General features: G+C 44.2%; 2 protein-coding genes across 4 annotated transcripts in view; one reads left to right on the top strand and one right to left on the bottom strand.

Annotated features, from left to right (window-relative positions):
• Window positions 1–18,251, top strand: part of PKNOX1 (PBX/knotted 1 homeobox 1) — an 84,913-nt gene extending 66,662 nt beyond the window's left edge. For all 3 annotated transcript variants that reach the window (XM_067545190.1, XM_067545191.1, XM_067545189.1), the window contains 2 exons: window positions 12,754–12,820; window positions 18,143–18,251. In XM_067545190.1, the coding sequence (XP_067401291.1) occupies window positions 12,754–12,820; window positions 18,143–18,239 (164 nt within the window). In that variant the 3' untranslated portion in view covers window positions 18,240–18,251. The remainder of the gene's footprint in view (window positions 1–12,753; window positions 12,821–18,142) is intronic.
• The window catches only part of LOC137151014 (cystathionine beta-synthase-like), a 35,861-nt gene continuing 19,841 nt past the window's right edge, over window positions 11,605–27,624 (bottom strand). Inside the window, exons 7-16 of the mRNA XM_067545187.1 lie at window positions 26,540–26,609; window positions 25,091–25,182; window positions 24,410–24,535; window positions 22,849–22,933; window positions 19,851–19,956; window positions 19,085–19,156; window positions 17,685–17,819; window positions 16,418–16,526; window positions 15,450–15,534; window positions 11,605–11,919 (exon numbers count right to left, since the gene is read on the bottom strand). Of these exons, the coding sequence (XP_067401288.1) occupies window positions 11,759–11,919; window positions 15,450–15,534; window positions 16,418–16,526; window positions 17,685–17,819; window positions 19,085–19,156; window positions 19,851–19,956; window positions 22,849–22,933; window positions 24,410–24,535; window positions 25,091–25,182; window positions 26,540–26,609 (1,041 nt within the window). The 3' untranslated portion in view covers window positions 11,605–11,758. The remainder of the gene's footprint in view (window positions 11,920–15,449; window positions 15,535–16,417; window positions 16,527–17,684; window positions 17,820–19,084; window positions 19,157–19,850; window positions 19,957–22,848; window positions 22,934–24,409; window positions 24,536–25,090; window positions 25,183–26,539; window positions 26,610–27,624) is intronic.

Genomic DNA, 27,624 nt, shown 5'->3' with positions numbered 1-27,624 from the left:
AAAAATTCTTTGTAGCTCATTCCCTGCTTAACATGGTGTATGCTTATGTGTGTGTATGTGTATATATATATATATTTAAAATGAAGTTCTGCTGTGATCTTTCTCTTGCAGTTAGAAGAGGGACACAGGTGTCCGGAGGATGACTAGTTGGAAAAAGATTTCTTGTAGTAAACTTGCTGCAGCGGACCCTGCAGTCCGCGTTGCCATGACGTGTACAGAGAAGAATGGAAATTGATACTTGATTTCTGTACATGGGCACAGGGCAAGCCAAGGGGAAATTACATATAGAAAACACATTAAAAATGTTAAGGTTGTACCATCAAGCACTAGGAAATGGGAGACTGACGGTTACCCATGCACCCTTAGTTCAGCTCCCCTATGATACCGAAAAGACAATCCTTGGTCTCAGTTCTGGTTCCTGGCCCCACAGCTTTGGAGCAGCAATTTCAGATATAGCCTGGCTGAGCACCTGCTGCCCAAGATGGAGCATGCTCAGTGCAGACAGAATCTTCAAAGACTTTAGCCACCACATCGCCGCTAAGCAGTTGCAAACTGAGATTGTCAGAGGCTCATAACTTGGCCAGGTTTGGGCAGATTGTCATGGAGAAGGCAAACGGCACATCCCTTACAGCAGGGTGATCCTTCTGCCAAATGTCAGGTTCATGCTCCAGAGTATGGAGGTGCAAGAACATGCCAGAAAAATTAAAAAAACAATTTTTAACATGGAAAAGCCCCATTGTTTTGCCCCGTCCGCTCATTCTGAAAAGGGGCTGAAACATTTATGCTAAGGTTTAAAAATAAGATCAGGCCTGAGGCAGAAAGCTGGTCTAGAAAATTTCAGCCCAAATAGTTAAAGTTTGGCAAAGTTAAGCAGCTGAAAACAGGACTGGCTGATAGAATGCGTTTGGCACTCATAATGAAAAGCGGTACTATCTACACCACCTATATTTACACTCACGTATAAAAAGGATAGTCATCTTATAAATATATAAATAGTTTTTTTCTTGTTTTGTTTTGTTTTTTAACATTTATGTTAACAGCAGTCACTCTAACTTTCCTGGACACCATCATGGAGAATGCCTATGGGTTATAACAGGCCATCATAACCTTACTATGAAGCTGATTTATAGATTTAATAGAGAATGGTGTCCCTTTGTATTGGTTTGTTAACCCTATGTAATTCTATAGCGAGACTATAATTCATTATTACATTTTGTAAGACAGTTTGAAACACCTATAGCAAGGTAATCATATTCTGTAGGACTTTTCCAGAAGGATGCCCAAGGATATTTTGGAAATTCTCATATTCTAATCACAAAAAACTTTATCCTCCTCCAATACTTAGCTTACTTGGCAAACAGAGCCTATTCATTGTTATGCATTAGTGCAGGGGGGTCAAACATCTGGCCCGTGGACCTCATACAGCCCATCAACCTTTTTGGTCCGGCCCTTGGTGCATCTTGTGGTGTTGTACTCTCTATCTGGCAACACATGCAGCCGCCACAGGGTACGATGCCGCGAGATCTCACGGTGGTGCGCGCTGCCACGAGATCTGTGTACCCTGGCGGCAGCGTGTGGAGCGCTATGTGCACGAAACACAGTGCTCCAAAAGTGCCTAGCATTTCGATTTATGGCATGTATGGCCCACTTGAAGTACATTTAATTCAAATCTGGCCCGCCCTAGGTAAATGAGTTTGCCACCCCTGTGTTAGTGGGAGAAGATGTAGTAGGGGTGCAGTCTAGTTTGCCTCCTTCTGGGGGACATATACACATCTCACTGCCCCTGGGGATGGTGCTGCCAGCAACTACAATTCTGTTATTGTCAATGCGACAGACACACTGGGGACAGCCATCAGCAGGGCTTCCTGTTTCCTTGCATGTAGGCGAAACCGGGGGGCAAACTGAAGTGCAGGAGATATTCTCTGGAGAAACACAGGTGCAGAGTTGTGTGGCGAAGTCAATGTAGAAAGATTTTCCCACAGGGACGTTTCCATCCTCATAGCCTTGCATGGCACATTCAAATTGGTGGTAATCCGGGCAGGAACATGGAGGGGCACATGTGTCACAGCACTTGTTCTCGGAAGCCGTCGCTGTGTGTTGATCAGGGCACGGACTACATCTTACAAGAGCGCAGTCTGGTTTCAAGGGCTTACAGGCAGCTTCAAGTAGCAGAAAGCAGCTCAGCAGCAGGCAGAGCAAGGGTTCAGGCTTCATTTTTTTCTATTTAAAAAAAAAAAAAAGAGGGGCAAAGAGGTATAGCAGAAATTGCTGGTTCAGACACTCAAGTCATTTACACGGTTGTAAATGTATGTTTTCTGCAGGCAATTTAGCATGAAACTGTGGCACTGAAGTTAAAAGGGCAAGTTATCATGAAATAATTCTGCACTGATCATCTGTATTAGTATAACTGTAATTTGTACAGTGATAGGAGCCCAGGCCTACCGTGCTAGATGATGTACAAACAGAACAAAAAGAAAGCCGCTGCACCAGAGAGCTTAAATTAGTTCTTCCTTTACTTACCTGGCAAGGCCTGTGTTCCAGTTCTGGGTTTCTCCTCAAGTGGACTCAAACAGAGAATCAGTATGTTGTAATGGACTGATCATTGTACTGGGAGCCAGGGACCCTGAGAACCAATGCTGGCTTTGTCATTGATGCTCTGTAACCCCACCTTTGGCAAATTATTTAAGCCCCGTGCATCAGTTTCCCTGTCTATAAAGAAGAAATAATATTCATTTACCTACTTCAGAGGCGTGATGCAATTCATTAAAGTTCACACAGTACTTTGAGGATGAGAACATCTAAATATTAAGCTTTTAATCTACTTATAAAAGCTGTTTTGGTTATTTATAACTAGCGTGACACTGCCTGCTACAATAAAATGTAGTGTTACCGTAGATCACCTCCTCTGAGCTTCTGTACAACACAGACCATAGAATTTCACCTAGTTACCCCTGTGTTGAGCCCAATAATGTGTTTTGGCTAAAACAGATCTTCTGGAAAAGCATCCAGTCTTGATTTGAAGTTTGTTCCCAGTGCCCGTTGGGGACCCTAACGAGGAATATTCCCCTCTCCCCCTCCCCTCCAGTACTAAACCAGGCAAATTCTTATAATAAAAAGCAAAGAGGAGCCCTCTTGAGCTGCTCGGGGACCTAAGCTATTGCTTAGTTTGCTTATGCCTAGTGCCAGCTCTGTTTGTTCCAATGGTCCATCACTCTCTTGGTTCTTCCGATTAGAAAGGCACTTTTTTTTTTTTTGGTCTGGCTTTAGCTTGGTTCTTGTTATGCCTTTATCCACTACATTAAAGAGCCCTTTAGTGCTGGGTATTTTCTCTCCATGAAAGTACTGATACAGTGTAATCCAGTCATCTCCTGATCTTCTTTATGATAAACTAAATCTACTCAGCTCTTTGACTCATGCGCTAAGGCAGGTTTTCCAGCTCTCAAATCATTTTGTGGCTCTTCTCCTCTCCAATTTTTCAACATCCTTTTTAAAATACGGACACCAGAACTATACACAGTATTCAGTATCAGTCTCACCTCTCTGCTATTACTCACTACTCCTGTGTTTGTACATCCAAAGATTGCTTTACCTCTTTTTTGCTACAGCATTGCACTGGGTGTTCATGTTCAGTTGTCTGTCTGTTATGACACTAAATCCTTTTCAGAGTCTCTGCTGTCCAGGATACAGATCCCATTCTGCAGGGATGGCCTGTATTCCTTGTTCCTACCTAGATATTTGAACTTGCATTTGGCTGTATTGAACGCCATTTTGTTTGCTTAAATGGGCCCAACTTTTCAAGTGATTACAGTCACTGTGTATATGGCCCCAGTGTTGCTACCAACTCTTCTGATTTAGCACGAGTGTTGTGATATTTGGTGTATTTCTTAAAATCCCAGCTCCTGGAGTTACGTGAATACACAAGAATCACAGCTTATTTTGTTTTTAAATGAAACTCTCAAGGCTTCATGGTTGCAAAGAAAAGCTTGAAAACATTACCCAAATGCACCTTTAAAGGCTCTGAAACCAAAAGGCAAATAAAAAGAACTCTAAAAGTATTCTCTTTTTAAAAATTCTCATGGTTTTTAAGCCAACCTTCCAATTTTTGAATGCTTACTGGTGGTAATACTGCTGCCTTGTCCTCATCATTATTTACCATTCAGCCAATCTTTATTTCATCCACAAATTTTCTTCACAGCCATTTTACATTTGCTTTCAGCTCACTGATAAAAATGGCACCAGACTTAGAACTGATCCCTGCAGAATCCCACTAGAAACCCCATTTGATGATGATTCTCCATTGACAACTGCTTTTTGAGCTCTGTCACTTACCCTGTTCTTAATCTTTCTAAAGTCTGCTTTGTTACTATTGAATAGTGCTAATTTTTTAATCAGCATTTTGTGCAGTACTAAGTTCCATGCCTTTCAAAAAAATCTAAGTACATTACATCAATGTGGTTCCCTTTGTCAACCAAACTTGTGATCTTAGCAAAAAATAAAATCAGGTTTGGTTGATAAGACCAATTTTCCAAAAAGGTACAACATCAAAGAAATCTGTTAGTTAATAGTTACATAGGGATGGATTTTCTGCTCAGATGAGTCCAGTTTACTTAAAGATACCTTTTATCTCCTGACCTGATCTCTAGACCCATGGGCTCCCCCGGCTGTCACACATTCCTGGAGAACTGTCCCTCTAATTGAATTAACTGTTTGTAATGTATATTTCAGAATAGTCGAAGGAATCCCTTATTGTCAAACATGGGACTGTGCTCTAAAAGATAAAACAGGTTTAATTACCTGGATAGTGCCAAATGTGACAGATGGCTTGGCCCAGAAATGATGATCAGTCTTTTGATTTTCCTCCCAGCTTAACCATACCAGTCCAGCTGCAAGGTCGTCTATTTATATGTAAAGGCTCTCTGTGTCTTGATGCAGTACAAAGTGGTGGGGGGCGGGAGGGGGGCAGGGGAAAGCTTTTGCAACACAAAATGCATGGCTGGGAGTGGCCAAAAAAGATTTTTATCTTGCTAATGGCTTCAGTTTAGTCCTATATCTCCCTTGTGACCTGTGAGTTTCTGAAGTCTATTCCAGATTGTGGTACAATCTCTCCCCCACCCCTTTAAAATTTGACAGAGTACTGAAAAGACAGTTAGAGTGAAAGATAGCCTGCTAAGCGCAGTAAATACACTGTGTGTATATATAGTGTTTTCTACCCACAAGCACACAAAAATGGTTCAAAAGCTATGAATGTACAGCACTATTGAAATGTGGCCAACGCTGGGGAGTAATGAACTCGGGATTCACACAGCTGATAGGTTCTGTAGGCCAAGTGCATTGCCCATTCCAGGGGCTGCTGGCATCCTTCATTCCCCCCCCCCCCCCCCCCACACACACACACACACACACACACACACACACACACACACACACACACACACACACACCCCAAGCTCCCATCTTTCTCTATAACTGGAAGTCCCTGCCACTCCCCCCCCCCCCATGCCAGGGGCTCTGGGTGCCTCCCATGCCAGACTCCCATATTATTCCTCCCCCCCATTCCAAAGGCTGTGAACATCACACTTTCCTTTCATGTCCCCATTTCCCCCCTTTTGTTCCCCATGGCAGGGGATATGGTTTGCTCCCATGCTCCCCATTCCTTCCCAATCTCCTGTCTGCCAGGGACTGTGTGTGACCCCCATCCCCATAGCAAGGTCCCCCAACTCCATCTATTATATTCCCATCCAAATCTCCTTGGAGTTTTCCCCTCCCCTGTCTGATTTCTGTTCAGCCAGTGGGCTCCTGACAAATGTCTGTTGTTTCAGTGGAGTCTGTTAGTTGGGACAAGCTTTGCCCATTCTTTTCTAATGGGGACTTCATTAGTGCCACAACTCTTCCAGCCTCAGCTTGCACGGCTACATTCCCAGTTTCTGGAGGCAGCCAAGCTAAGCTTCTGTCTCTTGTCCATCTTCCCACATGCACCTCTTTAACCGGAAAAGCACTTTGCATTTAAAAAGTCAGGTAACACACACTTGCCTTAAATGTGATCCTCTAGTTCAGTGGTTCTCAACCAGGGGTACATGAAGCCCTGGGGGTTCGCAGAGGTCTTCATGGGGTACATCAGCTCATGTAGATATTGGCCTACTTTTACAACAGGCTACATAAAAAGCACGAGGCAAGTCAGTACACACTAAAATTTCACACAGACAATGACTTGTTTATACAGCTCTATCTAATATACACTGAAATGCAAGTACAATATTTATATGCCAATTGATTTATTTTATAATTATATCGTAAAAATGAGACAGTCAGCAATTTTTCAGTGGGTTGTGACACTTCTATTTTTATGTCTGATTTTGTAAGCAAGGAGTTGAGGTACAAAGACAAATCAGACTCCTGAAAGGGGTACAGTAGTCTGGAAAGGTTGGGAATCAGTGCTCTAGTTTACTGTGGTACCATAAATGTGGGTGGCTTTATTTGAGTCATCCCATTCCATCCAAGCCACAGAGGGCATTTGCCAGCATGTATAGGATTGGGTCCATTGAAGGAGTAAATTTCGGGCCTGATGTTGCAAACATGTTCTTAATATAACTTTACTGTGACTACTCCTACTAGTGAGATTACACAAATGCTTATGGGGTTGTTTGCGAGTCTGGGCTCCTAGAATCATTTTGACAACAAATGTCCTGGTTAGTTTTTAGCCACAATCCTGACAGATTCTCCACACGTAACCTTTCTAACGGGGAAAAATAAAAAAGCAAAATACACCTCATCTCTTCCACCACGTCCCTTAATCTTAAAATTCCATTTCAGATAGTTCTGTGTCTGACACCCTCCCTGTGGCCTTATAAATATGCTCCTACCTAAATTCTAGTTCAAAGGTTAAGAACCTTAAAATTCCTGCATTGGTCAAAGGGGGGTGGGGGGGGACGGCAAAAGTCACAAAGAAATAAGAGGTCTTTGTGCAATTGCAGTGATAACTCACCTTTGACTGGTTGACAGCTTCCAAATGGCACGTCAGTTGTGTTAGCACAGGAAGTGCGTGCTCGGCAACATTGCTAGAAATCCCTTCAGCTGTCAAACTTGTTCAGAACCCTCCTCCGCCTCTCCTGACATGATCGCCATCCCCATTCCCCAGCTGCCATACACTCCTGAAATCATCCAGTAACCACTCAGATCCACCCCCATACCCAGCTCACCTGCAACCCCCCCACCAGGCTCCACCACATGCAACATTTTTCTCAAAAAATTGGAATGTAAAAGAACCCTACCCAGACGAAGGGTGGCGAAGTGACCAGGGTTATACACGTGAGACAAGGGGGGTGAGGTAGCATCTTTTATTGAACCAACTTCTGTTGGTGAAAGAGACGCAGTGTGTGGTGTCCGGCTACGCAGAAAAAGAACTCATGGCTTTCACCAACAGAAGTTGGCCCAATAAATGATATTACCTCGCCCACCTTGTGTCTCTAATATCCTGGGAGCGACACTGAAAACAAGGGTTTTTATAAAGCACTTGACTTCCCCTGTCCCACTGTTTATAACCACTTTACTGTAATACAAAAAAATAAAGATAAGCTGCCAGTCAGAGGGAGAGAGAAAATAGATGGAAAGACCTGTTGGAGCACAAGTTTTGTTGTTTAGCTCCATAATTGCAGTATATTGGCCCCTAGTGTATGGGAAAGGCGAGCTGAGGCAAAGGCTGAAATAGCTAATTGCTGTTTTGTGTTTTCTCTACTTACTGGGTTTGTTTAAAGACCCTGCAGTCTTTTTGCAAGCGAGGACAATAATATTTTACCTCCTCTGTAAAGCCCTTTGAGGTCTACAGATAAGACATGCTGTATAAGAGCTAAGTATTGTCATTATGGTTCTATCACACAACCCCAAATTCCTCACATTCCTTCCCAGCAACTGAAATCCCCGCCGGCTGCCTAATTTAAGCCACTTTCTCCCCTCTAATAACTTCTACAAAATAGTTTTGCTTCATCAGTACAAAAATCTGCACCAAAGTGAAAATGTACAGAATAAAGTAAATGTAATAATAAAAAAAAAAAACAACACAAGGAATTTTGTTCTGGGTTTATTTGTTCTTTTTCGTACTGAATACAATCCTTTCTTTTAAACTTGCCTGTGTCTACCACAGAATTTCTAGTCTGCCATAGAAACTGTATTACGATTCTGATTATCCAGGGTTGTATTGTGGTAATGCTCCAAAGCACTAACCAAGATCAGTGCTCCATTGTGTGAGGTGACTGTAAAAGACCATGAGGTCCAAAGCCCAGTGATGTCAATGAAAAGACATCAGTGGGCTTCAAATCAAAGTCATGGCACTTGCCCTTAGGGTTTTACAGTCTAAATCCAAACAAGATGTGATTGTAACAGACAGGAGGGAAGAGGGCATGGAGGACAAGGGTAATAGGAATAAAGTCACCAGCTTTCACAGGTTAAACATCTGGTGGCTCTGAATCATTGGAAGAATATTCCTTTTGTAAATAAATGAAACCAGCTACTCAGAAACTGCTTGTAGGTAGTTTGCTGGAGTGCACACTTGATCTTGAGTCATGTATTAATGAGAATGACGTACATTTATAAAGAATCTTTCACTCAGAAGGATCCCAAATTATTTTAAAACTATGAACCCACTCCTGCATGGATTTAAGCAGCATGACGTGGGCTCCTACACACTATGGTAATACAAATAATAGTAATCATCTGAACTTTAACGATTGATCCCATGCTTAAAGATCATGCTTAAGTCATTGCAGAATCATGGTTAATATACAGGGTATCATTCACACTCTGCTGAAATGCAGCTTCTTCTAGGGTGGAATGTGGCATGTGTCAAATAGTAAGCAGCAACACTACTCCAGCTGTTTAGGACAGAACAGAAGAATGACTGTACGCTGTAGGGAGACATTTAATTACACACATTGGACTATGGCCAACACTCTAGAGTTAACAAGCCTCCCATTGCTCTTGCAAAACATTCCATGTATTCCTTAATGACCATAAATGACTCAGCCCTCTGACATCTGTTTCAGATCTCATCCTAAAGGGGGGCAAAGCCACTAAAATAAATAATTAACTATCTTTTTTGTTTTAAATATTGTAATAGTTTTTATTCAAGGACACAGTCATATAAAGTACAATGATTTTTCTTCTGATATATAACAAAGACAATTTCTTGCAGCTGCCAGAATTACTGGCCTGCAGAATCTTTTGTGCCGCTGGACAAACAGCATATGAAGAATGTCCTCTTTCTCTCACACATGCACACAGCCAGCCGCACTCTTTCCTATTGAGAAGTTCTTGTTACTGTGATTCATTTGAGGCTTTTTTCTCTCAATTTATGAAACCATTCTCTGGATGAATTTGAGAAAGGGCTTCCTTAAAAAAAAAAATCCATCAGCAAGGGCCTGATTCTGCCTTCTCTGAAATCAAGGGCAAGTTTCCTTTAGTTCAGTAGAGGCTAGGATCTGACCCTCAGGCTTGGTCTACACTACCAACTTATAAGCGACAGTTATACCGACCTAACCTCCAGTGTAGACAGCGCTATGTCAATGTGAGAGCTTCTCCCGTCGACATACCTACCACCTCTTGGAGAGATGGATGAACTCTCCCATTGGCATAGGAGTGTCTTCAGTAAAGTGCTGCATCAGCGCAGGTGCACTGGTGCAGCGTTGTATGTGAAGACAAGCCCTAAGGCCATGTCTACACTACCACTTATGTCAGCAAAACTTATGTCACACAGGGGTGTGAAAAAACACCCCCCCCCAAGCAACATAAGTTTTTCTGGCATAAGTGGCAATGTGCACAGCGCTATGTCGGCAGGAGAGCTTCTCCCACCGACCTAACTACTGCCCCTTGTAGAGGTGGATTTATTATGTCGCCAGGAGAGATCTCTTCCATCGGCACAGAGCGGCTACACAAGTGATCTTACAGCGGCACAGCTGCATTGCCATAGCTGTAAGCTTGCTAGTGTAGACATGGCCTAAGTCTCCACCCATGTAACAAACATTGTTCTTCATGATGCCTTCTCTGATTTTGAATAGAGACTTTATCACATTTTGTTACTCCCCTCCTCTCCTCTCCTCTCTTCCTCTCAACACCCCCCCCCCCCCCCCAAATGACTTTTCCTTCATGATAGTGAACAGCTTGGGTTTGGTGTGGAGGCCTTCCCAAACTGTTTGCATTGAGTCAGCACAGGTGAGCTGGAAATCTCAGGAGAATCTGTTCTCCTGAGATTTCCAGTTCTAGCCCTAGTGGAAAATATTACGAGGACAGTTTCTTGGGAGGGAGTCTGCTTTTCTGGCCATAAACCAGAAGTGAACAAACACTCCCCCAAATACTAGCAAAGGATTTGATGCATTGTGTATAACTCAGCAAACAAAAAGCAGCAGAGGTTATTCCTCACCATAAATACTTTATCATTTATCAAAACCCTCACACAAACTAGATTAGATTGAAAACACAGACTAGGCACTTAGGGAAAGCTAAAACTGAAAGTGGTTGCTCCTCTCTCAAAACAGCCCACAGCACAGTACAGAAGCAATTGTGTCTATTCCCCTCCAAACTGGGCTGAAGAGGTGATTTAGTTTGTTTCCTCTTCTCTTGCTGTGCATTTAATTCCCTCTGTGGTTTGCAGCTCTAACAAGTGGCTCCTTCTGAGCTCTGCTGGCAGCTCTTTGAATGGACCCCAAAGCTTCAGAATCACGTCAGACCCCAAAAATAATAAATTGGCCCAAAAGTCATGATTTTTTTTTTTAAAGAAAAGATGATAATTGTCGTTTTGGGGCCATCTCTTGAGCTTTGAGCTCCCCCTGCCCATCTCCAGCGTGTCTGTGTGACGATTAGCATCGCCCTGGCTCCCCCATGTATTGGGTAAGGGGATTTTGGCTCCTGCTGCAGAAACTCTCACCTCAACATCTGCACAACCTCTGTCCAGCCATTAATCCTGCCCCTCAATCCCCAAGTCAATCCTGTATCGCCGACAGCAATTCTACTCATCCCTTCAGCCCTCACATCAATTCTGCCCCACCAGCCTTACCCTCTGTTCTTCCTGAAGCTCTTGGGTGTCTTCACCCCTCTCCCCTTGGTCCTGGTGGGGTTCCAGCAGGGTCCCTTCTTCCCCTCCCCAGACCAGGTGTGGCAGGGATGCAGGGGAGATGGGGGAGGAGCAGAGGAGCCCTCCCATTGTTCCCTGGAGGGGAGGGGGTAAAGGAGAGCAGAGCTGCCCTTCCTGCTCCTTCCTCCCCTCCTGTAAGAATGGGGTCTGTCCCTGAGGGACTGGGGAGAGAGCTGTGCCTGCAGTAGTTCTGATTGGCTGCTCTCCCCCAGAAGGGTAGTGAGTGGGGAAGGCAGCCAATCAGCAGGGGTTTCCCCCAGGCAGGGGTGAAATTTGGGAGAGGACTGGAGCTTCTCCCATCATGGAGAGTGGCTCCAGTCCCAGCCAGAATTGTGCATCTCATGAGAGTGGGCAACACTGGGAAGGTGTCAATTAACCAATGTTAATGAAAACAGCAAGAGACTCTGCAATAAGACCCATATATTAGCCCCCCACCATCTGCCCCCGATGTTGTGTTGTAATGTTATCTCAGTATAACTGCTTATTTTAATTAAACTTTGTTCTTTAGTCAGATCATCCTGACCTACAGATTCCTTTGATGTCATTTTGGATGAGTTCAGAGCTACGGGACGAAGGGTTAGTAAATTAAAATCTTAGCCTAGTCATTTTGAAAAATGATCAGTTTGATTTGAAAAATCTTCAGTGGCTTATTTCAGATTCATTTGAGGCAATAGATCCTCCAGGTGAAGCAACTTTTTCTTGCTGGTTCTTGTCCCGCTGGGTAACAAAGTTCAGGAGATCCATGGCTGTGACCACCCCAAACACCATCTGCTTCTTGGAGTAACTGCCATCGCCAATGTCTGTAAGCACATAGCAAGTTACGTTACTGAGTTATCTGAAAAAAGCAGTCCAGAAACTGCTGTGATTTTATGAAGATACGACCTGAAACAGGCCAGCATCATCCCTGATATGATTCTACTAAAAATGATTCCAGATGCAATCCCACAATAGTCAATCGAGTCACATCAGGGACATATTGGGCAACAAACAGTGAATTCTTTACCACTACAAAGAATCTAATTTGTCACTTAACTTTATAAGACTTCTGTTCCAATGACTCCTGACCAACCTCACCCCAAATCAAGGATAATCTTTAACAGCAGCAGTGATAATTGTATTTATAAACGACCCTTCTGCCCCACTGCAACTTTTATAGTGCTGTATTACACTGATAGCAAACAGTATAAAGTGCAATAAAGTGTAACTTTCTTAAAAAACACATCCTCTTAAAAACAAACAAACAAACCAGGTGAGGGTGTCTAAGTCAAAGAATAAGTACGTGTTGGGAGAGATGGAAGGAAAGTAATAAAAATGGGGCCAACTTTGGTCAGGCCAAAACAGCGTCTTTGGACTAAAAGGCATTCAAAAAGTGCGGTGAAATAAGGTGCGTATATCTGGTTGAAATTTTAATATCAACATTTTTTTCAGTGAAAAAAATACAATTTTTTCAAACTCAAAATGTTTCATACAAAAATTCAATTTTAAAGACATTTTTGATTTCTTGACAAAAAAAAATTGAAATACAAATTTTAGGGTTTGTTGGGTTTTTTTGTTTTTTTTTGATGATGAAAAAAAAATCAAAATCTTCCAGAGACATTTTTTAATCAAATTGTTTGGTTCTTAATATTTTGCAGAAATGTACTTGGATTTTTCACCCCACTTGAGAGCTGAGATTGATGGCCAAGGTCCCCTGCAGAAAAGGTATCATCACTGAGGGATTCACAGAGCCGTAGCTTGATATACGGGTGTTGGGAGGTGCATGTGGATTTGCAGGGTCTGAGTTCAGCATGCTAGTCTGATCCTCTAACTGCAAGCTCCTTGCAGGCAAACAAACCAACAGGGTGTGCTATTTCACTAGCTCATGGACATGAGAGGCCTATGCCTTTAACAATTGGTCATCTGCGGAGTCCGGCTAATTACAGCCTGGAGTTCTAATGTTACCCAGAGTGGGGGTATCTTGCCCGCTTTGTTGTGGCAGTGGAATCTTAAACAAAGCACCTCCCTTAAGGTAAGGCACCATCTACACTTACAAATTTTTTACCACATAACTATCTGGTAAGGGGTGTTATTTTTGTCAGCATAGCTAGGCCTGTAAAAGTCCTGGTGTGGATGCAGTTATATTAGTATAAGGGACTATATAATTTATTTCATTTCCCTGAACCAGAAGAAGCTATTCCGGTATCAGCACTTTTAGCCCAGTATAACTTGCGTCTACACTAGGAAGATTTTGCTGCTGTATGGTAAAGTGGCAAAACTTGTAAGTGTGAGCAAGGCCTAGGAAATGAGCCCCTTTGTACCAACTGTTTGCTGAGGCACCGATGCAGCTGCCCCACTGTAGCACTCCTCGTGCAGACACTCTAAGCCGACGGGTGAGTGCTCTCCCATTGACTTAATTCCTCCCGCCCCCACGAGCTGCCAGCTGTGTGGCAACCAACCTCTTCTCCCGCCAACATGGCTCTGTCCACACCGGCGCTGAGGTGCGTGTAACTTACATCGCTCAGGAGGGTGGCTTATTCACAGCCCTGAGCAATATAATTTATACCGACATAAGCTGTAGCATGCACACAGCCTGGAAATCTGACTCTGTCATTTCCAGACGCTCTCCAGGGCAGACATGTCATTTCCTCTATATCTGTACAGCACCCAGCCCGATGGGGCTCTTGACTGACTGGCACCCCTGGCCGCAGCTGCAATACTCCTAAAGAATAACAAAGCTAACTTTTCCCCGCCGTAACCACCTCACTTCACCCGGCCCTTCTGAGTCCAGGTCTCGGCTGAGGAGAAGTGAATGAGACCCGCTGGGTATGTCTACACTTCAACTAGACACCTGCAGCTGGCCCATGCCAACCCACTTGGGCTCACGGGCAGTGCTTAATTTGACCCGAAAGAGGTGCCACGGCTCGAGCAATTAGGTGCCGGGCTTAGAAACTGTACAAAAAGTTTTTTTTTTTGTTTGTTTTTTTTTAACAAATTCATAACTGATGCAACAAGTCCAGAGGTGCTGGAGCTAGAAACTGCCAAGCCAAGAGGTGCCGGGCCGCAGCTCTGGCAAGCCCTGGCACAAATTAAGTGCTGCTCGCGGGGCTTGGGCTGTGGGGCTGTTTCACTGCTGTGCAGATGTCTGGGCTCAGGGAACGTCCCAGAGCTTGGGTTCCAGCCAGAGCTTGGAAGTCTACCCGGCAGTGAAACAGCCCCGCAGTGAGAGCCTTGTGAGTCCTAGTCGGCTGGCATGGTCCAGCCACAGGGTTTTCTTTGCGGTATAGACACACCCTCTGTGGAGCCCACCAGGGTCATTCTTTAGTTGGCCAAAAGGCTCACTCTGAAGTACCACAAACAATTCCCTCCTCCTCACAGCTAGGCAAACTGCCTCTCCCAACCCCTGATAACTTAAAGAGCAAGTGACCAGAGACAGCACTCTCCTTTCCATCTCCACAAGCACAGAGGAGCTCTTGGATCCAAGCCCAGGGTCAGGGAAATGGGGAGTGCGGTCCCCATAGCATGTGCCTCTGCTCTGCCTCTCTGTGGGAGCGCCTCCATTCTCAGTTGTACGCGCCTCTTCAGGTCTCTTGTTAGGAATCCACTGGGGTATTAACATTGCTCTCAACAGCATTAATGCGTGTAGACTCCTTTCTGCGTCTGCTATGGCACAGAGATGCGGGTGGGAGGGTCTCCTATGATGGCCGTGTCGCTACAATCAGGTCAGGACACTATTGTGCTAGGTGCTGTACGTGAACATAGTAAAGAATAGACACTCCCCTGAACAGCTTACAAGCCAAACAGATGACAGGTGAGAAAAATGCGGTACTGTTATCCCTGTTTTAGAGATGGGAAACTGAGGCACAGAGACTGTGTGACTTGCCCAAGATCACATACACAGTCTGCGGCAGAACTGGGAATTGCACTCTGACTTTCTGAGTCACAGTCTGGTGCCTTTTTACCACACACCAGCCTTCCTCTTTTGATCCTCTGACCAAGAAACGACACACTTTACAATAGCCATAAGGGCGTCAATAAAATAAATCTGTTTGCGTCCTGAGGTAGAGCTAGTTAAATGATCAGAATAAGAACCTTAAGTCTTTCAGGCTTCCCCTGCCTCTCTTCATGCTACCAGACATGGGGCTTTGGAGGGGGTGACTGGCTGGTGGATCCTTGACTCAGAGTCATGGGGAAAAATCCCTCCTGCAAGAGGAGCATAGGGTTGCCGGCTGTACTGCCCAGCTGCTCTGCTGGTACCTTCATGGCCACATTGTGAGGATTCCACCCTCTCACTCCACCACCCCATCTGGCTTTTAAAGCGGTCCTTTCCTCTTCCTCATTAAAAGATACTTACATTGCATCTGGTCATGTACAACTATAGCAAAATGATCATTCTCCAGGATTTGAGAGAGGTTTCCAAGGTTGTCATCCAGGCTAATCTAAAGAGAGGGGAACGAAAGGAGGGGAAAAAAGGGCATTTAAACGCTTCACTTTTGCACCAGCATTAGTGACTCAATTCTTACTTTAAAAATATTGTCCTGTGCTGGGGGCAGTGCAGAGGTGAAGGAAGGGAATATCAGAAGGCACTGATGCAGATGTAGAACGTCCTGGTGCTTTGGGAAGTGCAGGGGCTACACAAACACAAAGGACCAAGTCCTCACCAGATATAGTTTGGAGTAGCTCCATTAACCTCAGTGGAGCTATGTCCGTCTACACTACCTGAGGATCTGGCCCAATGACGGTAGTCATCCTCAGACCTTGCACAGGAGCACATCTGCACAGAGCCCGGCATCATCTAATTTGTAATTAGACGAGTCATGCAGTGGAACGCTGCAGACACACAGACTATAGTATCAGTTCTGCCAAATGCAGAATTCCACCGTTTCAGCAGCAGCTATTTGCCACTGGCATGAGTGGGAGCAGGTCCCTATATTGGCCAAAAATGTATTGATCATGAATCCACAATACGAGGGTCATTCATGGAATATTCACGTTTCTCCAGCTAGACACAACCCTTGCATTTTTCCTTGCCTAAAATCCTCAAATGATTGATCCATAATTTCTGCATGATCCTTTTTCTCATCCTCTCTCTACCCCACTTCAATTCCCTGTCCCCACTCCTCTTTCCCCTCTTATTTACACTTTCCCTTCTTCTCACTCCCTTCCCACCACCACTCATCTTCTGTCTCTCCCTCTTGCTCATCTCATCCTTCCTCTCCCTTCCCACTCCTTGGAGTGGGAATCAAGCCTTCTTTCTGTTTTGGGAGGTGCCTAACTCGCCTTTGGGCTCTATTTGAAACAAAGCAGCAACACCTGTATTACCTTTGAAAACTGGTCATCGATGACCTTGATGACTGGGTCTGAGAACTGAGCATTTCCAGCCAGCATTGAGGAGAGGATGTTACTCAGAGTCACCATTCCTAATATGTGACTGTAAGAGAACAGGGAGATTTTGAAAGGGTCTGCCTTGAGGTGGTCAAAGGGTTAAATAGTTAAACTTTTAGGAACCAGTCCTGCTCCCTGTGAAGTTAAGGACAAAATTTCCATTGCCTTCAATGGCAGGAGCTGGCCTCTACTTCATCCAAGTGTCTTTTAGTGGGTGCATATCTTCCTGACTGTCATTTGTTGGTTTCCAACAATAAAAACAAGGTTGAGAAAATCAGCCCACTTTTGTGTCACCTCTTTCTTTCCTCCTTCCTTGGCAATGGGGTTAGCCTTTTCTCTTGTACTATAATCAGTTTCCACCAGAGAAGAACATATTTCTGACTGTCCCATCTGGTGTGGAAGCAGCCAAGCAAAGAAATAATAACAGTACAACATTTAGATGCTAACACAGAGAGATGATGGGGATACAATTTCAGATTGGGAACTTTCCATCTCCAAGCCAGAGCCTGGAGGCAGATCACGATTAGCTGAGACACACTGTGCTATAGGAAAAGCTCAACTTGTTTAGCCAGTGAGTGACTCCATTGTATACTCCCAGCTGCTATTGTAGCTGTTACATTAAAACATGCATCTTTGAGAGGCGGATCCTCTCCCCAATAAAGTGTTTTTAACAGCAATTAATGTCTGAAATTTGCAGCCCAGGATTTAACATTTGAAGAAAAGTCAAGTTAATGGGAGCTTGCTTTCAATTAATTACCAGTGTGTTTCAGATCTATTCCTCACCTTTACTATACACTTTATTGGTTTGGGGTCTGATCCAAAACCCATTGACTTCAGTGGACACTGGATCTGGCCAAGTGTTCCCTTAGCTAATTTATGGAACATTTGCTCGATAGGTCCCATCTATTATTACTGACTATAGCATAAATAAAGACTTGAAAAAATATAGGAAGCTGATCCTAAGAGGTGCTGAGCATATGCAACTCCCATGCCACTCAGTGGGGCTCAGCATCCCTCAGGATTAGGCCCATGTTCATATTTTTCACTTTACCACATAGGTTGTTAAATAGTACATTAAAAAGTGTATTGATGGGACTGAATGAATCAGATTTATTGTACAACTACACCGTCTTTTGTCATTAGTTTCCTCATTGCTGTTATTCGTTCACATAATCATCTATACAACTGATAAAAGGTATGATACCCTGATTCAGCAACCACTGGCGCCTGGTCATAGCCCTTCTCCTTGAGGATTTCGATTGCCTTTTGACAGTTGACCTCTGGGAGAAGAAGCAGAGGGGCTAAGATATTCAGCTTCTGCACCTTGACATTCCACCACCTATTGAAAAATGACAGACATTTATTCTTATTCACAAGCATGAGGTATTTGTGGAGCTGTGTCTGAGCTGCTCTTTGTCTTGTTTAGACAGAGCTCTCTCAGATACCTACTAAAATATAGATAGATTTAGACTGAGATCATCCCACCTGAGCTCAGATGTGTACTCGGGCAAGTTTCACTCCTGACTCAGGGCTTGAACCTGCAGTGCTGAGCACTCTGTCCCTGATCTAGCAAAGCCCTTAACCAAGTGCTTAACTGTAAGAAAGTGTATATTCTCACTTGACTTCACTTCTTTCATTTCACTTGTTTCCTTGTTTCTTAAGGCTCGGAGCTTGTAGCTCCAGACAAAAAGAGAGTCCTACAATGCAGCAAGTGTGGCTTCTGAAAGAAGGTTTGAATAGTCCTGTACTCTACGAATAGAAGGAAATCTGCAAGTCGGAAGTCATCTGACTTTAAAGGACCCTTCAGTCTAGCAGACAAAGGCAAAGCAAGATCTGATAGCTGTAAACTGAAAGTAGAAAAACTCAAATTGGACATAAGATGCAACTCTTTTTCAATAATGAGGTTAATTAACCTTTGGAACAACATCCCAAAAGATGTGGTAAATTCATCGTCAAACTTGGAGTCTTTAAACTGAGATTACATTTTTTTCTAAAACATATGCTGTAATACAACCACGAGTCATGGGGCTCAATAGTGGTCACTTATGTATTAGAGAAGACTAAATTCCTCTACTGTAAGAATCACTTGGTGAAATTCTATGGCCTCGGTTATGCAGGAGGTCAGACTAGATGATCATAATGATCCCTTGTGCCCTTAGAATCGATTAATCTAAAGTGGGAACTTTATGTTTCCTGCCTGAATAGAAAACAGAGATATTTAAAAGGGTCCTTCATTTCTATGGGATATTGTCACCACAAACCCGCTGGAGCAGCCTTGCTGGAGAGGAAATTTGATATTGACCTAGAAATTCATTCCAAATTGTTCTTCGCTGTAGATAGACACAACATCTTGATCTGCGTGAAAGAGTTAATTTCTGCAGAAAATAAACTCCTCCTTTGTGGACTAGACCAATGAACAGGGGAACCCACATTTGAAAGAGAGATGCACTTTAACCTTGTTGGAATGGATTGGACTAGATTAACTTTTCAAAGAGACTGAACTGTATTAAAAGAAAATTAAAAACAGATTTATCATTTCCAAATGCAGAGCGATTATTTCTCCACCGATGAGTGCAGTTAATGTAGAAGTGAGTAGAACCTTACCAAGGCTTGTGCTTCTGGACGTTTTTCAGAAATCCATTCTTGCTCATCCACCTATCATTCAAGAACTTGGACCTAGAAATAATCAGCAAAGAACAAAGAAGAAGTTTGTAATGGATCTAGCAAGAAATTGTGGGGTTTTTTTAAAAATGCATATCTCCCATGGTTTGAGCAGTCAGCTGCTGTTGGCCCCTTTTGATGTGAATGGAAGATGCTGGTGAAATTACACCAGTTATTTAGGTGCCTAAGTTTAAGCACCCAAGTCTGAAAATTTCAGCCTAGGTGATTTTTCCTGGAGCATAACAAAGTACATCAGTGACAAGTGAAATAAAATCCAAGAGTTCTGACTCCCAGTCCTTGGCTCTTACTGTTACACTAGAACGTTTTGCATTCTTATGTTAATGTCCATAGGGGGACTGCAAAGGCCTCTGTGAGGAAGGAAAATTGACTCCTTATTTATGGTCTCATTCACCACTCCAGCTTTATGCTGGTGTGACTCCATTGATTTACTGTACCTGCTTTCAACGGTGTTACACTGGCGAAACAGAGTAGTGAAGTGGGTCCATAGTGTTTCCTCTTTACTGACTGACTGACAGGTAATTTTCCCTCTGTCCCAGAGAATAATTTGCCATGTGACAGCAAAGCTTTTGTATGGCCATGTTACTTGTTTGGTCCATGAATGTCACTTCCATTGACATGGCTGAACTCTGCCATCCTGCCACCTCTGTGAAAGCAGCAAGTGGGAAGCACTACAGAAGAGGAGCCTTACATGTAGTTCCTGACGGAGTCGGGCAGGATGACAACACAGCGCTGACCCTCCGTCAGATTCCTGGCAGCCTTTACAGCAACGGACATTGCACTGCCAGAGCTGCCACCTGATGTACAAACAAGAAAAGAGACACAAACAAAAGCTGACAGTATATGAAACTGTAACATGACAGCCTAGGATAATTCCCCTGCAGTGACATCCCAGCTGCCGTCATAGATGGGGGACGGCTGGTTCGGGCTTCAGTAATGGGACACAAAATCTTTAGGGCATGATCCTCCTCTCACTGGCATCAGCGTGTATCAGGAGTAACTCCACTAAAGCCAGTGTAGTTTCACTGGCGTACGTGAGAGGAGAATTGGGCTAATAATCTGGTAAGTCCCTGGCTCCAAGAGAGACCAGGTAATGACCAAAGGAGTATGTGCGGGTGAGGGCTTTTGAATGGATCACGTGAGTGGTGATCCTAGTCCAGTTTGTGACCGCATCATAAACGTCACCATCATCACTCAGTGAGCCGTGTGTGCAGGGGGGATAAAGATTGAAAAGGCATGGCCCCCAGATCTTCAAAGGTTGATTTCAATGGGCGTTAGGTGCCTACATATCTTTGAGGATCTAGGCCAGTGAGACTAAACTCCCTACCCACTTTTGAGGAGGCCCTTTCAGGTGAGAGGCTGGGGGAAGCTTGGCTGGCTGCTGCTCATGCTGTCCCTGTCCTCTAGATACTGAGAACATTTCACTCTCCAGAGCGAACACATTTTACAAATGCTTACTTCACTTCCAAGAAATGGCTGAAAGGAAGGAAAATTAAAATTGTAATTGTACATGGGATACCAGCCAGTGATGGGGTTCGGTGCCATTAATTGGGGGGGGGGGGGGAAGCGCGGCATATTTTTGTTTCCCTGCATGTAACTGAAAAAAGGTCCTTGGCTTCTCACAGGTAATTCTACCTCCTAATATTTCAGGTTAGAAAAGACTAAAGGTCATAATGGTCCTCAGTCCATGTGCACTTGGATTTCTGAAGCAAATTTGTTCTTGGTGTAACACCATTGACCTCAGAAGGAATTATAGTATGAATGCAACACTGCTGAGTAACGTGTACAAGGGACAGTGGATAAAAAGCTGGATATGAGTCAGCAGTGTGCCCTGGTTGTCAAGAAGGCTAATGGCATATTGGGCTGCATTAGGAGGGGTATTGCCAGCAGGACACAGGAAGTGATTATTCCCCTCTATTCGGCATTGGTGAGGCCGCATTTAGAGTATTGTGTCCAGTTTTGGGCCCCCCACTACAAAAAGAATGTAGACAAGTTGGAGAGAGTCCAGCGGAGGGCAACCAAAATGATTAGGGGGCTGGAGCACAGGACTTATGAGGAGAGGCTAAGGAAACTGGGCTTGTTTAGTCTGCAAAAGAGAAGACTGGGGGGGGGATTTGATAGCAGCCTTTAACTACCTGAAAGGGGGTTCCAGGGAGGATGGGGCTAGGCTGTTCTCGGTGGTGGCAGATGGCAGAACAAGGAGCAATAGTCTCAAGTTGCAGTTGGGGAGGTCTAGGTTGGACATTAGGAAAAAGTTTTTCACTAGGAGGGTGGTGAAGCACTGGAATGGGTAAAATAGAGAGATGGTGGAATCTAAATCTTTAGAGGTTTTTAAGCTGAGTCTTGACAAAGCCCTGGCTGGGATGATATAGCTGAGGTTAGTCCTGCTTTGAGCAGGGGGTTGGATTAGATGACCTCTGAGGTCCCTTCCAACTCTAATATTCTATGATTCTATTCTATGACATTTTGTAAATGAGTGAGTTGCAGTCATTCGGTTTTGTAAACTAGCTGTGTTCTAGCAAATGTAGAAAAAGTGCTTATTTGATTGTATATTACCTGAAATCTCAGACATTAGGAGTTAAGTTTAGTCATAGGTTGTCATTTTATCATGTGTATGGCAATTTTCTTTAGATTTGCAGATTCTGTCCTTTGAAATGTGGAAACGTATCTCTTGAGATAACATTTGACTCCCATAAGTGTCAGAAGACATTTAAAGGTAGATTTTCAAAGGTACTTGTGTGCCTAACTCCCACTGAAATCAATAGGAGTTAGGAGCCAAAATACCTTTAAAAACTTGGTTCTTATATACTTGTATTACATTTGTAGCAAGGCAACATTTTCAGACTTGGGTGCCTAAAATTTGGTATATAAATCCATACGTAGGCATCTAACTAAAAGTGGCCTGATTTTTCAAAGGTGCTGAGCACCTGCAGCTCCCACTGACTTCACTGGAAGTCGTGGTTGCTCACTACTTCTTTAGCTATCAGCATGAGCCCGTGTACTGGCTGGTATTGGATTTGAACCTCTGAACATCTGACTCAGGGGTGAGAGTGCAGCCTGCTGAGTTGCACTGATGCCTTGTGGAATGGCACTGATGTTCGTTTCTAAACAGTGTTTGCACAAGAACAGCTGTTCATTTGGAAAACAAAAACGGTTTCACTTACAAAGTATTTCTCCTTGTGCCAGGGAGCTGTAAGAACATCTTATCTTAACAGTACATCTCAAAATGTCCTGCCTCAATCCTTGCACCTCCGTTATGGCAACAGTTCAAAGTCAGCAAATATAACCTCCTGTAGCTGATTTAGTGGAGCTGCAGTTTTAATCTGTTTGCCCTGTTCTGAAGCCTGATTATCTCTCCACTCAGCTCACATGACACTGCACCCCCAAAAAAATAGGCCCAGAAGATCTACTTCCTTAAGCAAAAGTGTGAAAATGAGATGAGATTTACTACTATTGAGCATGAGTCAAATCCTGAGCTGTTATAAATCACTGTAGTGCCACTGAAATCAATTCACAGTAATTCAGGATCTGGCCCCATCAGTACAGCACTGAGACTGTGCTCAGAACTGTATAAGTCACAAAACAAAGACACTGCCTTCCCTGAAGATATTTCTAGTCTAAAGTGGTTAAAGGATGGAATTAAAACCGCAGATGTTGATGAACAGATATAACGTTCTTCAATAACGTACCACACAATAATCCTTCCTCTCTAATCAGCCTGCGAGCCATGAGAAAGGAGTCCGTGTCATTGGACTTGCACCACAGATCCACCACCTGAAAGGAAAGAGAGAAAGATTTTAGGGTCCTAGAAATGTTATTTTGGGCTCCACACCTCTGGTGTATTCTATTATGTACAGAAGGCCTGGTTTTCAGAGGTGCTGAGCACCTGCAGTTTCTATCACCGTCCAATGACTTTCCGCTGTACTTGAAAATGAACACTTATGGCAAAGCACCTGTAGGTTTCATCCTCACCTTCCACTGGAGTGAATTTTAACAACATTAATTCCTCATATGCGCCTGCAAACTCTGCAGAAGTAAAATCGTTAGTGTCTAACGTGTTCCAAAGAGTGGTAGGCTGAGGTAGTGGTGTTCAGATCCGCATCTGGGTCTGGGTTCAGGGTTTTGCTGAATCAGGGCTAAAGTTCAGAGTGAGAGTCAACGGTACTGATGGCTTGCAAAGTTTTTTTGTGGCGATTTCAGGCCAAATCTATAGGGACGGGCTCAAATTCAACCATATTTAAAACCGGAAGACTTTCACATCTGAGGTTCTGGTTTCGTGTGTGATTCCAAGAACAAGGCTGAGTGTTTTCCTGTGAAGGTGGGAAGTGGGGAGAGGGGACAGTCAGGCTAAGTTAGGGTTGTGAAGAACTCCGACTTGCAGCTGGATATGGGCAGACTGGTGGGGGAGGGAGCTGCTGTCTGAAGGAGAAACTGAGAAGACGTTGTACTGTACTTTTGACAATTTGTTTGTTTGTATCTGTCTCTCTGTTTGCCTGCTGGGTCTTTTCGATTGTAAGCTCTTCAAGGCAGGGTCTTTGACTCTTCTATGGGTGTGTCTATGTGAACGCAGCTTGTGTAGACATACCCGATAACTTTAATCTAGCTTACTCGGGTACCAGGAGTAGTGAAACTGCAGCAACGTGGACTTCAGCACCAGCTGTCCTCGCCCGCCCAGAACCCTTGGTAATTACTCAAGCGGACAGCCAGCTCTGAAGCCCACTGCTACCAGCAGCTGAGCTAGGTGCACTAAAGATAGGCTGTGGTATGTTAGCAATAACCTACGTGTATATAGTGTCTCGCACAATGGGGTCCTATCCCTGGTTAGGGCCTTTAGGATCAATTAGAATTCAAAGAGTAAATCATTATAATAATGAAAAACACTATGAGCCATTATTAGTATAATCATCATTAACAAGGCTATAAGGATGGCTTGGAAGTTTGTAAAGAAAGACAGAATCATGGAGTGCAGTGTTGCAGCATGTTTCTGGGTCTCTCCGAAATTTGGCCTGTCCCTGCAGCTCATTTAGGTCAGACACATGGAGAATGGTGCACTAGCTTTGACAGGCTGTAAGCCACACCCATAGCTTCTTTTGCATTGGTAACTAATTCAGCTAACTTTCAACAATTAGAGATGGGCCCAGACCTGGACCCTGGATCTGAACTCTTCTGAATGGAGGGGACAGTTTGGTCCTAGAGCCAAACTTCCTGTCTGGACTCTTCCCTTGGATTCCTTGACACAATGCTACTTACTGATCTGTCAAGGACAGTTGGGATAAAGTCATGTCCAATCCCCTCTACTTCCATGGTTGCATCCTCTGCCGTGTTCAGCTCACTGGGCAGAGCAACAATGGAGCCTTCAGGATCTACACCAACAATCTGAGAGGGAAGAAACACTTGTTAGCCACCCTAAGAACCTAGGAAAAATGAAGCGGAAACATTTCCAATGAAAAAATTACCTGTGTTCATATAACCATATTTGCCTGCAACGCATGTTTCTTCCCAAGGTATGCATGAACATTCCTGTCCACTGGCATGGACATACAGTACTTTTTATCCTGGAAGTTGCCCTTCTCCTCAGCATTACAATTAAATCTTAAAGTACGGGGAAAGGAAGGTCTCAAAGATTAGTATTGGGGCCGGAGAGCGTTTTACCTCTCAGTTGCTAGCTTGAATCCAGCTCATATTGAGAGTAACTGAAAGTTGTTACCATCAAAAGTGAGCTGCATCCATACACTTCCAGGTTCTGAAAAAATGGAAAAGCAGAAGCTGTAATAATAAGGCCAATCAGGAGCTACTGGCAGGTAAGCCAGTAGTCAGTCAATGTAATCGCCCCAGGGATGATTTCAAGGGCATTTCTCTAGTCAAAGAAAACAGCAGAAAAACACAAGATAGCCACGGATTCTCAATGTGCAGGTCAGTCTTTCTACTTACTTTGCATTCCGGGCATTTCTCCTTCAGCTTTCTGCCAATGCCAGTGACAGTGCCTCCTGTGCCAGCTCCAGCCACCACCATGTGAACCTTGCCTGCAGTTAAAGGAGGCGAGAAGCATTTAGAAATGATGGAAATGTTCTCCACAATTGGTCTATCCCATCATGTCACATCAGTAGGTATTTTATAAATGTTCTTGTACAAATAGAAACTCGGCATGTAGAAAAATGGACAGAATTCATGCCAGTGGGCAGAAGGATTGTAAGTGCTGTGATGGGCCAATAAGCTTCTACCCCATTGTGCTTTGATAGATCTTTAGTTGGGTAACTCCATCTTGTTGAGATGCATTGTGTTGCGATTCTGCATACACATTAACAATAGTATGCATTGGTTCAGTTGGTTTTCGCATCCAGCGAACAGAATCCAGCCCGATTCTGCTCTGACACCAGGATAAGCCAGGAATATCTCCACTGAAGTCACTGTTTTTACACAGAGGTAAAAGTGGTGGAAGTGAGAGTAGAATTAGGTGCTGAGAGGTTTAGGCTGTAACTACACTGGCAAAAATGAGACATAATTCACTAGTGGTTGCTGCCAGTGCTAGCAATGGTGCAAGGTGTAGCATAGGCAGGGCTCAGGCTTTCTTGCCACCATTGTCAACTAACGTTGTTAAAAACCTCAAAATCCTGTTTTCACTACGCCTCTCACTCTTTCTACCACTGGTGATGGGTTCCATTTTTGCCCATGTAGACAAGGACTGAGATTCTTTTATTGCCTATTCCAGCCATCAAATTAAGCTGGATTAGTCTCTGCAGTTATCACAAAGTGTTGATCCATTTTAATTTATTAAGGACTTTGCTGGATCAGCTACAGGAAGCTGTTTACTTTTATGAAGTGATATTTCCAAGGAGGCCTCTTGAGACATTTAGTCCTCTTAACTAACCAATTACAGTGACGCCATAACTGCAGATAGATGGCCACCTCCACTGTGTCGTCCTCCACTTTGTCATTTCCATGTGTTCCTCAGGCCATACTGTCACAGCTGAGAGCAGCAGAGGCAATTGAGCTGAAGACCCATTGGGTACAAGTGAGAGAAGACGGCTTGTTAGCCATTCTCCAGGAGGGACCCGCCACTTTGCAATTCGCTTTCTCTCATGATCCAAATTAGCCCAAATTTGTTGCACCTCAGGGCATGTTGCAAGGCTCATTTCTTTTCCCATTTTGAAAATTGAGGGGAATTGTAATTACAAAGGTGGGGAGTTGTTCAAGGGGGAGGTGGCTCACCCCAAACTGCTGTGCTTAGCGCTTATTTAAAGTTATGTCAAGGGGCCTATACTTACCAAGTCCCTTTTTGGCTTTTCTATGGATTTAAATAAATAACTATAAAGTCACATAACCCTCCCTCAGAGGGACATGGCATGTGCAATCCATGGCCGGGATACAACAAACAATTACCTTCGCACTGCTCCAGGATCTCCTCAGCAGTGGTGTCGTAATGAGCCATCGGGTTGCTGGGATTTCGGTACTGTGTATTTCAACAGAGAACAGGGCATGTTACAGTTAACCGGGCGGGTCAGATGCTGGACTAACACACTGAACTGTCCTGCCCAACACTGCACTGCAATCCAAGCAGGTCCAGGGAGAGGGTCCTAGCAGTCGGGTAACTTTGGGTCCTGGGCCGCAGTGAGGTACTGCAGTGTGTGCTATGTTTTCCAGTGAGGAGCTGAAGAGAAGGGCAGGAATGTTGTGCCCAGCTATGTGTGGCACTGAACTCTCGCATTTACTGTGTGCCCCTAAACCCAATCCCTCCCCTTCTCCTCCCCTCCCTCCCCCCCCGAAAGACACAGACTGATGGAAAACCAAGTGTTGGTAATGCAGCTGGATGGCACGCACATCCCTTTCTGACTGAATATAAAACAGACAGAGACAGATGAAGACTAGCAAGAGGGGGAGCTGTATGAGGGGAGGAGAAAGGGGTGCAGCGTCTGAGCAAGGGAATTCTGGAGCATCACACTGGCGGAGACCAGGAGCAGGCACGAGGGGGAAATTATGCTCATAGAAGTGCTGTGACACTATAGAACAGATGTTGTTTGTGCCCCCCCTCCCCCAGTGCTGATCCCTTGTCACTGCTGGGCATTCATGGGGGTGAAAGGGCACAACCTCTGTGCCCGGCTCACACATATGCCTTCTGGGACAGAGTATGCTGCTGGCAACCCCTGTCTTGTGCTTCGGCATGACAAGCACTCATTGCTGCCTCCCAGGCTGCAGGGCTAGGGGTGAGGGGGAGGAAGAAGCTCCCTGAACTCTGGGCCTTCCTCTTGCTCAGTTGGTGCAGGGCTGGCATGGGCGTGTCTAGTTCAGTTCATATTTGGGGCGTTTCCTAAAGCCCCAGTCCCTGGAGACCAGCAATTCTTTGAGAATCTCAGTTTTCATTTTCTTAAAAAGTACATTTTTAATCCACATGGTTGGGGAGAAAAACCTGCAAACGTGACCAGAGTGCACCCACAAAGTTCAAAATCCACAGGGCAAAGAAAACCCGC

Source organism: Emydura macquarii, unplaced genomic scaffold (assembly GCF_026122565.2).
Source record: "Emydura macquarii macquarii isolate MOO-44397 ecotype Brisbane River unplaced genomic scaffold, CSIRO-AGI_Emac_v2 contig_1043, whole genome shotgun sequence".
In the NCBI taxonomy this organism is placed as follows: Eukaryota; Metazoa; Chordata; order Testudines; family Chelidae; genus Emydura; species Emydura macquarii.
Note: the sequence above shows the minus strand (reverse complement) of the source record. Positions and strands in the feature narration are given on the sequence as shown.